A 16350-nucleotide genomic window follows, 5' to 3' on the forward strand; every position below is an offset into this window, starting at 1 on the left:
ATGAGCTGAGCATGGTGGCCCATGCCTGTAATCCCAGTCACATGGCAGGCTGAGGCAGGAGAATCACTTGTGGTAAGCTGAGATCGAGTCATTGCACTCCAGCCTGGGCAACAAGAGGGAAACTCCATTGCAAAAAAAGGAAAAGAAAAGAAAAACCAGTTGTTTTAAATTTTAGATAAAACATTTAAAGGTTAATCCCTTTGAAATTATTTATACCTTTTAACTGTAGTCTTGTATTTATAAGACTACTGGAGAAAACCAACTAGGAAATGAAAATATAATTTGATAAACTAGGATTTCCACATCAATAAAAATCTATTACTTTTTAGATTTCCTTTAAGACATTAAAAATAGGACTTTGATGAAGATCATGGAACAAATATGCTACATAAACACTGAGACTATTAAAATGTACTGAATATATTTTAACATTTTACTATTTATATACTAGATTCTAAATTATATACTTAATATATACCAACTTCAAACTGGGGTAAACAAAGACTTTCCCGGGGTACATGAGCATGAGTAAGTTTTAAAGAGAATCAATTTTCAGAACTTTAACTCCACTATGTTCTCTTTCCCAAGACAATCTGCCTGAAAACTCACCTGTGGTCAAATGATAAGAGGTTAGACTCATTCTACTTCCATCATCTCTCTTCACAAATGCCCTTCTCTCACTTAAAAAAAAATTAAAGGGCACCATCTCTCACATATTCCAAATCTTACAAGAGTACATGGCCCAAAATTTTAAACCCTCCAGGGTTTCAAATAGGGTGTCAGCAAAATCCTCCTTTACCCAAGGCACCACAACTACTAGAGTTTTAATCAATTATGCATTAATTGTAGTAACTCAAGCCACAAGGTATTTAACACTCAGAACCTTACATTCACAGGTGATCAATAAAGCACATTTTTATTTATTTATTTATTTATTTGAGACAGAGTCTCTGTCACCCAGGCTGGAGTGCAATGGTGCTATCTCAGCTCACTGCAACCTGTATCTCTGGGTTTAAGCGATTCCCTTGCCTCAGCCTCTGAAGTAGCTGGGATTTCAAGTGCCTGCCATCATGTCCAGCTAATTTTTTCGCATTTTTAGTAGAGATGGGGTTTTGCCGTAACGGCCAGGCTGGTCTTAAACTCCCGACCTCAGGTGATCCACCTACTTGGCCTCCCAAAGTGCTGGGATTACAGGTATGAGCCACTGCACCCAGCCCAATAAAGCACAAAAACAATATTATGTAAGATAAAATTCTGTGATGAAAATGCATGGAAATGACTTCAAAGACAATAAGGAACAACGTAAACTTTCAGAATGTCAGAAGCTTGTCTAATATTTTATAAAACAGTACTATCGTATCACTGTATTTGTATTTAATTGGATACATTAAAATAAAGATATAAAACTTTTTAATCAAAATCTGTAGTTTTTACACTACAGATTATATTTTCCACCTATTTAAACTCAGTGACAAATAATAGATGTCAACTAAAAATATGAGAATCTTTTTCAAAATGATTTCATAAATATGTAAGTAAAATATTTTGAAAACCACTGCTTTATATACATTAATTTTCACTTAATCTTGTGTTAACATCATCATCCATTTACAAATCAGAAAATTAAGGCCTAGAGAAGTCAGTTAGTTCACCCAAGGTTATTATGCCATATTAGATTAAAGGCACACGATAAAGAGCTTAGGCTCTATACACAAAAACTATTCTTCTTGATATAAGTACAGTCAGTAGGCACTAAATCAAAGCTGGGAAGATCTAGTGAACAACAGAAAGAAAAAATCAGAAATCCAGTTAGTAAAGACAGTATTAACAAGTTCCATAATTAAGGTAAACTGTCCCTAATCTCTTATCTTCAATAACTCCAATATAAATCCCAATTCTTCTCATATTTCCTAAAATAACCACTTAAATAATTCTTTTCTTTTTTTTTCAGACTGAGCCTCATTCTGTCACCCAGATTGTAGTACAGTGGTGCCATCATAGGTTACTGCAGCCTCAACTTCCTGGATTCAAGCGATCCTCCCAATTCAGCCTTCTGAGTAGCTGGAAGTACAGATGTGGTATGCCACAACACTTGGCTAATTTTTAAATTTTTGGTAGAGATGGGGGTCCTACTATGTTGCCCTGCTGGTCTCAAACTCCTGGGCTCAAGCAATCCTCTCACCTCAGCCTCCCAAAGTTCTGGAATTATACACATGAGTTATGGCCCCTGGCCAATTCATTCTTTACCTGATTAATTTTTATCATCATCACTATCACTTTTTCCAATAAAATTGGACTCTATAAAAAAATCCTCTTAATTTTTCTACATACTGATCACAGCAAACTTTTACAATCTCAGCACCCAAAGAATTTTTCTTCCAAATGACTTCTAGAGCTATGGGTCAACAATCTATGGAGAGGAGCTAATCATTTCTCAATTTCTATAATTAATTAATAAATAGCTTTTTGGCTGGGCACGGTGGCTCAAGCCTGTAATTCCAACACTTTGGGAGGCCAAGGTACTTTATCACTTGAGATCGGGAGCTCAAAACTAGCCTGGCCAATATAGTGAAACCCATTCTCTACAAAATACAAACAAAAATTAGCCGGGCCTGTAGCCTCAGCTACTCAGGAGGCAGGGGCAGTAGAATCACTTGAACCCAGGTGGAGGTTGCAGTGAGCCGAGATAGAACCACTGCACACCAGCCTGGGTGACAGAGAAAGACTCTGTCTTAAAACAACAACAACAAAAACTTTTCGTCTATTATTTTTTCCAAGGTAATGTGTTTATATTCTCATTTAATTATATTGATGTGAAAAACTTCACAACAGCACAACACCTATAAGAATAAATCAGCAGTATAAAGCTGAATGACAGAGGCCCAGTATTTCCCTGTAAAAAATGCCCAATAACTGATGATCTACGTTTGATTGTAAGATTAGCCTTTACCAGATACAAAAAAAAAAAAGCCCTCCTAAGTTTAAATGGTAGCAGTTGTTTGTTCTGTTTTGTTTTTGAGACAGAGCCTTGCTCTGCCACCACGCTGGAGTGCAGTGGCGTCACCTCAGCTCACTGCAAATGGTAGCCAGTTTTAATTGTGCCCTTGTGTTCGGTATGCTTCCAGAGAAGACTATTAAGCAGAAAATGAGTTAAGTGAACTTCAAGAATGTGATGTTTATACTTATTCTAATAAAATCCACTTACAGTCTGAGTAAATAAATGGAAAATATGACTTTAAAAATAGTAACATTTTCGTGATTTTTTTTTTCTTCTCAAATATTCTATTTAGGTCCAAAATAAGGAAAATATTATCATCAATTAAGTTGGTTAATCCAAACAGTGGCATGTAAAACCACCTTAATATTATTATGTTCAAGCAATTATTCTCAGAATTTTAAAATTTGTTCCAGTAGTTTATCCTGAAACAAAAACATGCTTTACAATATAATGCTATGGCACGTACAACTCTGTTCCAGCGTTAAGTCTGGCTCTTAAACACAAGACCCCCTAATCAAACTGTATATAGCTGTCTATGAAATAAATACTGACTCAGAAATCTACCCATTGGGACAAAAATATAGGTATGTTTATTAACTTAAGAAATAATTGTAGCTGCTGAGGTCTAATTTGGAAATAACTATTAATACCAAAAAGCACAGACTCCCAATGAAAACCCCAAATCAGAAAATTAATATATCCTGAATAATTCTTCATAATTAAAAATATTAATCTTTATAGAATAACTGCCATATGCCCATCATTTAATTCTGGCAAGAATTCCATGAATTAGTTTTTATATGCCAGGCGTGGTGGCTCATGCCTGTAATCCCAGCACTTTTAAGGGGTCAAGGCGGGCGGATCACAAGGTCAGGAGTTTGAGACCAGCCTGGCCAATATAGTGAAACCCTGTCTCTACTAAAAACACAAAATTAGCCAGGCATGGTGGTGCGTGCCTGCAGTAGTCCCAGCTACTCGGGAGGCTGAGGCAGGAGAATCGCTTAAACCCAGGAGGTGGAGGTTGCAGTGAGCCGAGATCACACCACTGCACTCCAGCTTGGGCAACAGAATGAGACTTCATCTCAAAAAGAAGCTAGGAATACTGATGCTCAGGGAAAGCATGTGACTTGCTCAGAGCACAAAGAGGGGAGTTAAGAATTGAATTCAGTCTCTTAAAGTCAGAGTGCTCTTTCCAAATATCAAATGAACCCAGAGTGAGCAGAGTGGTGTGAAAGTGCCATTTACCTACTAGCAACAATAAAGAAAATTAGTTTCATAAAACATTTAAAATTATTTGAAGCCCATCAGTATATACACTGATAGGCTTTGAATAAAATGTATTCATAGCCAGTCATTTAGAAGGTAACCCAAATCTAGAGAACACTCTTGTATCATCATCGTTTTCACCTATTAAAAAAGAGACTGTCCCGACAATCACTTCAACACTCATTACTTTTTATCATCCTCACTTGGGATAGGAGCTCTAGCTGAACTCCAAATGGTTAGTAAGTATCATTTTGCATTGTCCTAAAGGGGAGGGGAGGAACAGAAATTACGTCTCTGTATCCTAATAATTAGACATTCTGTTTCTCCCCAAGAAAATACAAGTAAGCTCTATTAATAATCTAACATAGAAATCCAAGGTCTGACACAAACACAGTATTATGTCAGCGAAAAAACTGACGAACTGTTAGGAGAAAAACAAAAAGGCAGGCCCCTTTCAAAGTCCGTCCAAAGCCTGAACCGAGAAGGGTCTGGGGCAGGGTGGGGAGAAGGAAACGCGCTCCACTCCGAGAGGCTCCAGCAAGGGCGCCTCCATATGCGGAACTCTCGCCCAATCCCCGCACAGGCTGAAATCCCGTGACCGCCGGGGAGCCTGTTTGGAGAAAAGTAGACAGGGAGCCCGCAAGCTGGGTTGGCAGAGGACGCTGGAACCTGGCTGCTCGGGGAGAAAATGTCTCCTTGGCAGCTGCAGCCACTGTCCTGTGGTCTAACTTCCCAGGGCTGGCTGGCGAGCGAGGTGTGCCAGCCGCTGGCGTCTCCCCACCCCCTTCCCCTACCCATTTCTCTCCGCAGAGCTGCCGCGACCAAAGCTGCACCACCTAGCCAAAAAGAAAGAAAAGAGACAATCCCGGGTGCGCGCGGGCCGGCTGGGCTCGCCCTCGTATTCGCCGGCCGGTGACAGCCGCCCCGGCCTCCGCCGCCCGCTAGCAGAGCGCGGCCCTCTGCGCCGGGGCTGACGAGGTGGCAACTGACATTTGCACGGTTCGTCCACACAGCCCGCACGCCCGCTCCTCCAAGCCCGCGGCCTCGGACCCCGGACTCCGCCGAGGGCCGTCTCCCTCTGCTCACCCGACCCTGCTCCAGCTCAAGGGCCAGGAAGGCGATGCCACCAGCGGGCAAGTGGCCTCCGAAGGGAACCATGTTAACCTTGCAATGCACACATCTGCCCACACGCCCAGTGTCACAGCCCGGCCAAGCCTGACAGCCTCCCCGCCGCGGATGCCTGCCCAGCCCAACCACGCATCCCCTCCTGGACCTATGCCCGGACCCCTAGCCCGTCCACCCCAAACCAAGCCCAGGAAAGGGGAGATGGGATTTTGTTTAGGCAAATACATCTACCTGGATCAAATTCAGGGATCCGAGCTTGGTATTCGGCTCCGACTCTCATCCCAACATCTGCAAAGCAATGCCAAAAAATATATATGTAAAATAAAAAAGAAAAAAAAGAAAGAAAAAGGAAGAGACACTTAATAAAAAATAAAAATCGCTGGATGGAGGAAAAGAAGCGGCGGGTGGATGGGAAGATACTAACTCGGGGCACTCCGGGAGATGGAAGCGGATGGGGGGCGGGGAACGGGGGGGGGAGCAAGGGCGGAGGATTGGTCGAGGGCGGAGGGACGGGGGTCGCGGGGGTGCTGCTGCACTGCACCGGGAGTTCGAGGCTACCGCAGCGCCCGGGCTCTGAGGGGAGGGAGGGCGGGAGAGCGGCGAGGGGAGGGGGCTGGGGGAAGGGAGGAGGGAGGGGGGCAGGCGGGCTGGCGGGGAGGAGTTCGAGGCTACCACCGTGCTCGTCGTCGCTGCTGCAGCCGCTCTCGGGCTCCGAGTAGTGCAGCCCGCCGTTGGTGGACGAGGCGCCGGTGCCGCCGCCGCCCGCAGGGCTCTTGGCGCTCCCGTTGGCCGATCGGTTCTTCCCCAGTAACTCGGGCCCTTTCTCCATCATGCCGGGCATGGTAGAACAGGGGAGGGGGAAAGGTGAGGGGAAGAGGTAGGCGTCAGGGTGAAGGGGGGATGGCTTAGAGCGCGGGCGGGAGCGAAAGGAGGAGGAGGAGGAGACGCGGCGGCGGCGGAGGAGGAGGAGGAGGCTGTTAATATGGAGCCGCCATAACCGCCCCGCTCCGGCAGTAGCGCAGTCGCCTCACAACAACCCGCCCCGGCCCCGCCTCTCTCCCCTCCTCCCTTCGCCGCCGCCCGCCCCGCGCAGTCCCGGGCGCCCCTCTCGGCCGCGCCGCGCTCTACGCAGCCGCCGGTATCACTCCGCTCCGCAGGGAGGTTCCGGCCGCCTGGGGGGAGGGGAAGGGGGGAGAGGCGGGGAAACCCCGCACGCCGGCAGCCGGGCCACCCCAACCGAGCGCTAATAAAATCGCCGCCGAGGCGTGGCCGCCGCTCGAGCTTTCTTCCTAGGGGGCGCTCCGGAGCACGGGCGGGAGGTGCACGCGAGGAAGCGGGACTCTTTGCCCTCTCTGCGCGGAAGGAATGCGGTCATCCTGAGAAAGGGCGGGCGCGACCCGACCGCGAGACTCTGGGGAGCGGACCCCTCTGCGGACACGACTGCCGACGTGCGTCGGAGCGCGGCCCTTCTGCGATGTAGCTCAATTCCCCGTTGTCTGCCGGCAGCCTCGAGCTGGGGGCGCGCTCTGGCCCGCCTTGTAGTCGCTCAGTCTTGCGGGGCAGCCTTGGGGTTCTTAGGCCCAACCGGCGAAAGTAGACTCGGCCCTAACCATCTTGACGCTGCAATTTTTGTTTCTGGATATCTGAACTGGGGCCTGATTCCCTAGAGAGAGTCTGGGGATGAGTTTCCCGGCCTGAGGGTAGCACGTGTATTTTGCTGAAGCCTCTCTCCCCAGTCCTAACCCTACTGTCTTCTTAGTCCCACCTTTTTTTTTTTTTTCTGTTTTAATAGCTGGGAAGTGAGTGCTGTGAGTGGGGAAATAAGCTGAACATGAATCCTGGCTCGGTAGTCGCGTTTTCAGTTCTCGCAGACCTGCGGTCTCGGCTTGGAGCGATCGGGGAGAGGGCGGAGTCCCCCGGCGGAGGTGAAGCGAGTTCTGTGTTCTGGCAGCGTTTCCAGCCTGGAAGAAGATGCGCTCTGTAATGCTTTTCTGAATTGCATTCGGCGAAAGGAATAGGGAACTGCGTTTATTCCTTCACCAGATTTGAGGGCGTCTTCTGCGTGCCAGGCTGCCTGGTATTGGGCTTCTTTGGGCCATTTATGACTTTCTTCTTTTCTCATTCCCCCCCCCCCCCCCACGAGTAAGTAGAAATAAGTGAAGACTTAGCTGTGAGCGTCTAGTATGCAGGTGTATGCTGAGTGGTATGAGGGTTCAACAGATACTCCAAACACTTGAAAATAAAGATTGTCCTGTAACAATTCCATTACAGGTTAGTGCAGTGGATCAAACCAGAAGTGAATCTCTCTGGCCAGAGCAAACCTTACTAGGAAAAATAACGTATCTAACTCAGGAATTGAGCTGAAAAAATCCTGGGAAATAAATACTTCTAAAATGAAAAGTCTCCTGTATGTGTACAAAACTATCTGGTTCTAGTAGTAGACATAGTCTCTCTAAAGCTTAATGTGATTCCTTTAAATATTTGAATCATAAAACTGAACTTTTTATTCTGTTCCTTTACTCAATAAATACAGTTCTGAATTATTTTTTAAATTCCCATTTGGTTTTCCTACAAGGAGAGAATGCCCTGGCCAAATGAAATGAATGGCCATTTTCCTTGACAGTCATATTTTTCAGCACAAATTAAATACACTGGTATGTTGCTTTTTATGTAGCAGTTTCTAACGAACATGATTCAGTTTCTTTGGTCTTGTAACACAAAATCTAGACCCTGTTCGAATGCTACTCATTCTGAGGCCTCTTAGCCAGCCACGTTTCTAACAACCTTGTGTCACCCCATGTAGTTTCCAACAGGAGGGAATCTGCATATAGATGGAAAACCAAAACATTGGGAAGATCTGGGGATCTTTGTAATTTCTGTTTATTAGTAAAACCAGTAAAATGAGAAGATTCCACTCGAGCACAGCAAAATAGGCCAGACCAGAGAAGACTGCATTCTACCTTTGGGAAAAGAACCTGGGTGAGGGGAGAGTATGTTGTGTTTTTTTTTTTGAGATGGAGTTTCGCTCTTGTTACCCAGGCTGGAGTGTAATGGCGCGATCTCGGCTCACCGCAACCTCCGCCTCCTGGGTTCAGGCAATTCTCCTGCCTCAGCCTCCCGAGTAGCTGGGATTACAGGCACGCGCCACCATGCCCAGCTAATTTTTTGTATTTTGAATAGAGACGGGGTTTCACCGTGCTGACCAGGATGGTCTCGATCTCTTGACCTCGTGATCCATCCGCCTCGGCCTTCCAAAGTGCTGGGATTACAGGCGTGAGCCACCGCGCCTGGCTGGTGTTTTTTGAAAAGGAAAGTATAACAGATTTCTGTTTTGTTCCTGAAGAAAAGGAAAGCACCTGAAGCTGGCCTGGTCTGAAGAAGAATAACGGACTGTAAAATGTTTCCCAGTAGCTAACAGGTACTAATATACAGAGAAAAGGTCTAAGGAGAAATCTTGGAAATATGCCTGTCTGTAACGGGTTAAAAGAGGAAAAGAACAAGCTGGACAAGAAGAAGAACGCTTTAAGAATGAGTTAATGGCCAGGCGTGGTGGGTCACGCCTGTAATCCTAACACTTTTGGGAGGCCCAGACGGGCGGATCACGAGGTCAGGAAATCGAGACCATCATGGCCAACATGGTGAAACCTCGTCTTTACTAACGTTCTCTGCTTCATGGACGTTGCCTTGTTGCTTTGTCCTCACAAGGCGGAAGAGGCAAGGCAGTTCTCTTCAACATCTTTTATAAGGGCACTAGCCCCACTCATGTCTTAATCATTTCCCAAAAGGCTATCACATTGAGTTCCAACATACGAATTTTGGGGGAACATACACATTCAGACCATAGCAAGACCTAAGTCACACGAGAACATACAAGATGAAAAGTATAATGAGCTGAGAATGGGAAGGAGGGGAACACTAACATTAAAGGGTCTAAAAGGAAAAGAAATTGGTGAAAGGAATTGAGAAATAGGAAGAGAACTAGGAGAGTGTGCTTTACTGAAACCAGGAATATAGAGAGATGCAAAGAGAAACAGAGTCACCAGGCCAACAGAGATAGACTCAAATGCTTACGCAAGTAAGAGTTCATGAATGATTCTGGTAAAAGCAATTTTACTGGGATCGATGGGCTAAAAAGCCAAGCTACAGTGGATTGAGAAGTGAAGGAAGGAAATAGGAACAAAAAATGTAAGCCTACCTCAGAAAAGTACTCATATGGGAAAGGAACACACACACACACACACACACACACACTACACTTAGTGTCTTGAACCAAAGTAACTATAGAGATATAGCCAACGATGTGTATGTATCTAACATTTTAAAAAGTTGAAGTACAAATGCTATTTCCTCACTATTATCATTTCCTCCCTATTATCAGATAGATGTTTAAAGCTGCAACTTTATGTTTAAAAAAAAAGAGTAAAGATTAATTGGGGTCTGTGTATGTAGTAGATGCTTATTAAATGTTTGCTGAATTGAACAATTGAGTTCTAAATGTAAGCTTTTAAAATTTTTTTCTGGCGGGGCACGGTGGCTCACGCCTACAATCCCAGCACTTTGGGAGGCCGAGGCAGGCGGATCACGAGGTCAAGAGATTGAGACCATCCTGGTCAACAAGATGAAACCGTCTGTACTAAAAATACAAAAATTAGCTGGGCATGGTGGCGCGCGTCTGTAGTCCCAGCTACTTGGGAGTCTGAGGCAGGAGAATCACTTGAACCCAGGAGGCGGAGATTGCGGTGAGCCGAGATCACACCATTGCACTCCAGCCTGGGTAACAAGAGTGAAACTCCGTCTAAAAAAAAAAAATTTCTATAATAAAATTAAAATTTTTATTTGTTATTGCTGTTACTGGTTTTTAGCCTTTAAAATTAGCATATATAGGCTGGGTGCGGTGGCTCACGCCTGTAATCCCAGGTCTTTGGGAGGCCAAGGTGGGCAGATCAGCTGAGGTCAGGAGTTTGAGACCAGCCTGGCCAAAATGGTGAAACCCCATCAAAAAGAATGAAGCATGTCTACTTATACCAATATAAAACAATATTAAAGGTATTGTAAATAAAAAGGTCAATGTTCAAATATTAATAAAGCATTCACATATTTTCATATGTATTTGTGTGTACACATTATTTCTAGCTGCCTATACATGTTCAGACTATTTTTGAAAGAGTACATCAAAACTGGTTATCTCTGAGGAAGAGGTGTCACAGTCTGGGATGGAAAGGGGGACTTTATCTTCCTGTGTATTTTTTTTTTAAAATTTTTTATTGCATTTTAGGTTTGGGGGTACATGTGCAGAACATGCAAGACAGTTGCATAGGTACATACATGGCAGTGTGTTTTGCTTCCTTTCTCCCCTTCACCCACATTTGGCATTTCTCCCCAGGCTATCCCTCCCCACCTCTCCCCCCCACTGGCCCTCCCCTTTTCCCCCCAATAGACCCCAGTGTTTAGTACTCCCCTCCCTGTGTCCATGTGTTCTCATTTTTCATCACCCGCCTATGAGTGAGAATATGCTGTGTTTCATTTTCTGTTCTTGTGTCAGTTTGCTGAGAATGATGTTCTCCAGATTCATCCATGTCCCTACAAACGACACAAACTCATCATTTCTGATTGCTGCATAATATTCCATAGTGTATATGTGCCACATTTTCCCAATCCAGTCTATCATCGATGGGCATTTGGGTTGGTTCCAAGTCTTTGCTATTGTAAACAGTGCTGCAATGAACATTCGTGTGCATGTGTCCTTATAGTAGAACGATTTATAGTCCTTTGGATATATACCCAGTAATGGGATTGCTGGGTCAAATGGAATTTCTATTTCTAAGGCCTTGAGGAAGCGCCATACTGTCTTCCACAATGGTTGAACTAATTTACACTCCCACCAACAGTGTAAAAGTGTTCCTTTTTCTCCACATCCTCTCCAGCATCTGTTGTCTCCAGATTTTTTAATGATTGCCATTCTAACTGGCGTGAGATGGTATCTCAATGTGGTTTTGATTTGCATCTCTCTGATGACCAGTGATGATGAGCATTTTTCATATGATTGTTGGCCTCATATATGTCTTCTTTTGTAAAGTGTCTGTTCATATCCTTTGCCCAATTTTGAATGGGCTTGTTTGTTTTTTTCCTGTAAATCTGTTTGAGTTCTTTGTAAATTCTGGATATTAGCCCTTTGTCAGATGGGTAAACTGCAAAAATTTTTTCCCATTCTGTTGGTTGTCGATTCACTCTAATGACTGTTTCTTTTGCTGTGCAGAAGCTGTGGAGTTTGATTAGGTCCCAGTTGTCTATTTTGGCCTTTGTTGCCAATGCTTTTGGTGTTTTGTTCGTGAAGTCCTTGCCTACTCCTATGTCTTGGATGGTTTTGCCTAGATTTTCCTCTAGGGTTTTTATGGTGCCAGGTCTTATGTTTAAGTCTTTAATCCATCTGGAGTTAATTTTGGTGTAAGGTGTCAGGAAGGGGTCCAGTTTCTGCTTTCTGCACATGGCTAGCCAGTTTTCCCAACACCATTTGTTGAACAGGGAATCCTTTCCCCATTGCTTGTTTTTGTCAGGTTTATCAAAGATTGTATGGTTGTAGATATGTTGTGTTGCCTCCGGTGCTTCTCTTCTGTTCCATTGGTCTAGATCTCTGTTTTGGTACCAGTACCATGCTGTTTTAATTACTGTAGCCTTGTAGTATAGTTTGAAATCCGGCAGTGTGATGCCCCCCACTGTGTTCTTTTTGCTTAGAATTGACTTGGCTATGCGGGCTCTCTTTTGGTTCCATATGAAGTTCATGGTGGTTTTTTCCAGTTCTGTGAAGAAAGTCAATGGTAGCTTGATGGGGATAGCATTGATTCTGTAAATTACTTTGGGCAGTATAGCCATTTTTATGATATTAATTCTTCCTAACCATGAACATGGAATGTTTCTCCATCTGTTTGTGTCCTCTCTGATTTCGTTGAGCAGTGGTTTGTAGTTTTCCTTGAAGAGGTCCCTTACGTTCCTTGTGAGTTGTATTCCAAGGTATTTTATTCTTTTTGTAGCAATTGTGAATGGCAGTTCGTTCTTGATTTGGCTTTCTTTAAGTCTGTTATTGGTGTAGACGAATGCTTGTGATTTTTGCACATTGATTTTATATCCTGAGACTTTGCTGAAGTTGCTTATCAGTTTCAGGAGTTTTTGGGCTGAGGCGATGGGGTCTTCTAGGTATACTATCATGTCGTCTGCAAATAGAGACAATTTGGCTTCCACCTTTCCTATTTGAATACCCTTTATTTCTTTTTCTTGCCTGATTGCTCTGGCTAGAACTTCCAGTACTATATTGAATAAGAGTGGTGAAAGAGGGCATCCTTGTCTAGTGCCGGATTTCAAAGGGAATGCTTCCAGTTTTTGCCCATTAAGTATGATATTGGCTGTTGGTTTGTCATAAATAGCTTTTATTACTTTGAGATACATTCCATCAATACCGAGTTTATTGAGGGTTTTTAGCACAAAGGGCTGTTGAATTTTGTCAAATGCCTTCTCTGCATCAATTGAGATAATCATGTGGTTTTTGTTTTTGGTTCTGTTTATGTGGTGAATTACGTTTATAGACTTGCGTATGTTGAACCAGCTTTGCATCCCCGGGATGAATCCTACTTGATCATGATGAATAAGTTTTTTGATTTGCTGTTGCAATTGGCTTGCCAATATTTTATTGAAGATTTTTGCATCTATGTTCATCATGGATATTGGCCTGAAGTTTTCTTTTCTTGTTGGGTCTCTGCTGGGTTTTGGTATCAGGATGATATTGGTCTCATAGAATGATTTGGGAAGGATTCCTTCTTTTTGGATTATTTGGAATAGTTTCAGAAGGAATGGTACCAGCTCCTCTTTGTGTGTCTGGTAGAATTCAGCTGTGAACCCGTCTGGACCTGGGCTTTTTTTGTGTAGTAGGCTCTTAATTGCTGCCTCGATTTCTGCCCTTGTTATTGATCTATTCATAGTTTCAGCTTCCTCCTGGTTTAGGCTTGGGAGGACACAGGAGTCCAGGAATTTATCCATTTCTTCCAGGTTTACTAGTTTATGCGCATAGAGTTGTTTGTAATATTCTCTGATGATGGTTTGAATTTCTGTGGAATCTGTGGTGATTTCCCTTTTATCATTTTTTATTGCATCTATTTGGTTGTTCTCTCTTTTCTTTTTAATCAATCTGGCTAGTGGTCTATTTTGTTGATCTTTTCGAAAAACCAGCTCTTGGATTTATTGATTTTTTGGAGGGATTTTCGTGTCTCAACCTCCTTCAGTTCAGCCCTGATCTTAGTTATTTCTTGTCTTCTGCTGGGTTTTGAGTTTTTTTGATCTTGCTCCTCTAGCTCTTTCAATTTTGACGATAGGGTGTCAATTTTGGATCTCTCCATTCTTCTCATATGGGCACTTATTGCTATATACTTATCTCTAGATACTGCTTTAAATGTGTCCCAGAGATTCTTCCTGTGTATTTTTTTGGCATGGTTGGACTCTTACCATGTATAGATATTACTGTTTCAAGGAAATAAGTGTTTAAAGAATCAACTAATAGACAAAACACAGATAATTATATTTAAAAAACACTCCAAAATATATAAAAGTAAAGTTATAGCTAATTGAAGTTGGAAAGTAGAATGGAAAAGGCAAGATGGAAAGAAGATAGAATGTTAGTATCCTCATTTTAAAAAATAAAATTTCCAGCAGGGCAATCATTGTGGACTATACCTTGATTCACGAGCTGTGTAGACACACAGGAAAGGCCTCAATTGAGCTCCTGTTTTATTCATATTATTCAGCTTAATTATGATTTTCTTTATGCTGCCTTTTTTTTTTTTTTTTTGAGACAGTCTTGCTCTGTCGCCAGGCGCCAGACTAGAGTGCAGTGGCGCCATCTCAGCTCACTGCAACCTCCGCCTCCCAGGTTCAAGCAATTCTCCTGCTTCAACCTCCTGAGTAGCTAGGACTACAGGCACACACCACCTAATTTTTTTGTATTTTTAGTAGAGACGGAGTTTCACCATTTTGGCCAGGATGGTCTCGATCCCGTGACCTTGTGATCTGCCTGCTTCAGCCTCCCAAAGTGCTGGGATTACAGGTGTGAGCCACCACTCCCAACCTATGCTACCAGTTTTGCTGAAGAGTTTATTGATTTGTTCTTTGATTTTCCTTCACTATTACTTTTTTTTGAGACAGGATCTTGGATCTTGTTCTGTCACCCAGACTGGTGTGCAGTGGCATGATCATAGTTAACTACAAATCCATATTCCTAAACTCAAGTGATCCTCCTACCTCAGCCTCCTTCCTGAATAGCTAGGACTACAGGTGTGCACCCCCACACCCAGCTAATTAAAAAAAAAATATTTTGTGGCAACAGGGTCTTGCATGTTGCTCAGGCTGGTTTTGAAACCACCTTTGCAAAAATTATAACTGAGGAAATTATGACAGTGAAAGAGAGCAGATCCAATTAACACCATCTTGCTTCTAACCTTTAAGATGTCTTTGTTCATTCCTGGGCATAGGCCCAACTAACTTTGGGAAGGAATTCAGTACATGGTTTAACTCTGAAACAAAATTGATAATAGCCCTTTCTTGCCTGGGGACCAATCTGCTTTTGCAGGACTTACAAATTAGCTACAAGATTAGAAATTAGAATATAGGGGCTATGCAGCCTCTGGCTCCAAGAGTTTGAACCTCCCCAAATTGCTCCTGGGGATAACATCACTATTGTGAAACCTAAGATCAGTGCTTTAGATATTTTGGAAACCCAGCACTGGATGGATCCCCTGACACCACCCAGAATGGTAATCTGGCTCAATCAGTTCTGACATCCCACCCAGCAGCAGAGGACAGCAAGAAAACCTCACTTTGCCTTAGCTGTGATTACATCTCCAACCTGACCAATCAGCACTCCCCACTTCCTAAGCCCCTACCCACCAATTTATCTTTAAAAACTGATTTGAGTAATAATAAGATTCCAGTCTCCCGCACAGCTGGCTCTGCCTGAGTTACTCTTTCTCTGTTGCAAGTCCCCGGTCTTGATAAATTCCTGGCCTCAAGTGATCCCCTCTCCTCAATCTCTTAAAGTGCTGGGATTACAGGTGTGACCAACCTCACCCAGCCTCTTTATTACTTTAGATGTGTTGGTCTTAGAATAAGTTTAACTCAGATATAGAATCAAGTGCTGCTGAGAAGTATGGCTAGGGGACTGCCTAATATTAAGCCAGCTCATGTTGGGCATGAATATAATAGGGAGAAGGAACTTAATTTTTAATTTTTTTTTTTTTTTAGGAGACAGGGTTTCACCATGTTGGCCAGGCTGGTCTCGGAACTCCCGTGATCCACCTGCCTCAGCCTCCCAAAGTGCTGGGATTATAGGCGTGAGCCACTGTGTCCGGCCGAGAAGGAACTTTAATTTTTAAATGTTTTTCAATTTTTATTTTAATTAATTTTTTAGAGCTACTGATCCCCACAGCCAGAGAAATCATGTAATTTTTTTTTTTTTTGAGACAGAGCCTCACTCTGTCGCCCAGGCTAGAGTGCAGTGGCGCGATTTCACTACAACCTCTGGCTCCCGGGTTCAAGTGAGTCCCCTGCCTCAGCCTCCCCAGTAGGTGGGACTACAGGTGTGCACCACCACAGCCAGCTAATTTTTCTTTTCTTTTCTTTTGTATATTTAGTAGAGATGGGGTTTCACCATGTTGGCCCGGATTGTCTCAATCTCTTGATCTCATGATCCGCCCACCTTGGCTTCCCAAAGTGCTGGGATACAGGCGTGGGCCGCCAGGCCTGGCCGAAATCATGTAATCTTAAGAGCTGATAGGAATTTTAGGGGTCTGGTAACCTTCTTCATTTTCACCTCCTGGAATAGTCACAATTTCTGAAACTAGACATTTAAACAGCTTAATTTTAATATCTCCAATTAAACAGATATAGAGATAGATAACCATGTCACAGAGTAGATAATGTCT

General features: G+C 43.5%; 1 protein-coding gene across 11 annotated transcripts in view; it reads right to left on the bottom strand.

Moving 5' to 3' along the window:
* Window positions 1–6427, bottom strand: part of RCOR3 (REST corepressor 3) — a 60908-nt gene extending 54481 nt beyond the window's left edge. For 5 of the 11 annotated variants that reach the window (XR_013529739.1, XM_078356635.1, XM_035281348.3 and 2 more), the window contains exons 1-2: window positions 6065–6427; window positions 5621–5677 (exon numbers count right to left, since the gene is read on the bottom strand). Coding sequence is in view for 7 of the 11 variants with exons in the window: in XM_078356635.1 (XP_078212761.1) it covers window positions 5621–5677; window positions 6065–6230 (223 nt within the window). In the remaining 4 variants the exon portion in view is untranslated. Of the gene's footprint in view, window positions 1–5620; window positions 5678–5813; window positions 5971–6061 lie in introns of those variants that run through there. The other 6 variants (XR_013529738.1, XM_078356634.1, XM_078356636.1 and 3 more) reach the window with 2 other exon arrangements.
* Window positions 6428–16350: the final 9923 nt, after the last annotated feature.

The sequence above is a fragment of the Callithrix jacchus genome, chromosome 19, assembly GCF_049354715.1.
Source record: "Callithrix jacchus isolate 240 chromosome 19, calJac240_pri, whole genome shotgun sequence".
Taxonomy (NCBI): domain Eukaryota; kingdom Metazoa; phylum Chordata; class Mammalia; order Primates; family Cebidae; genus Callithrix; species Callithrix jacchus.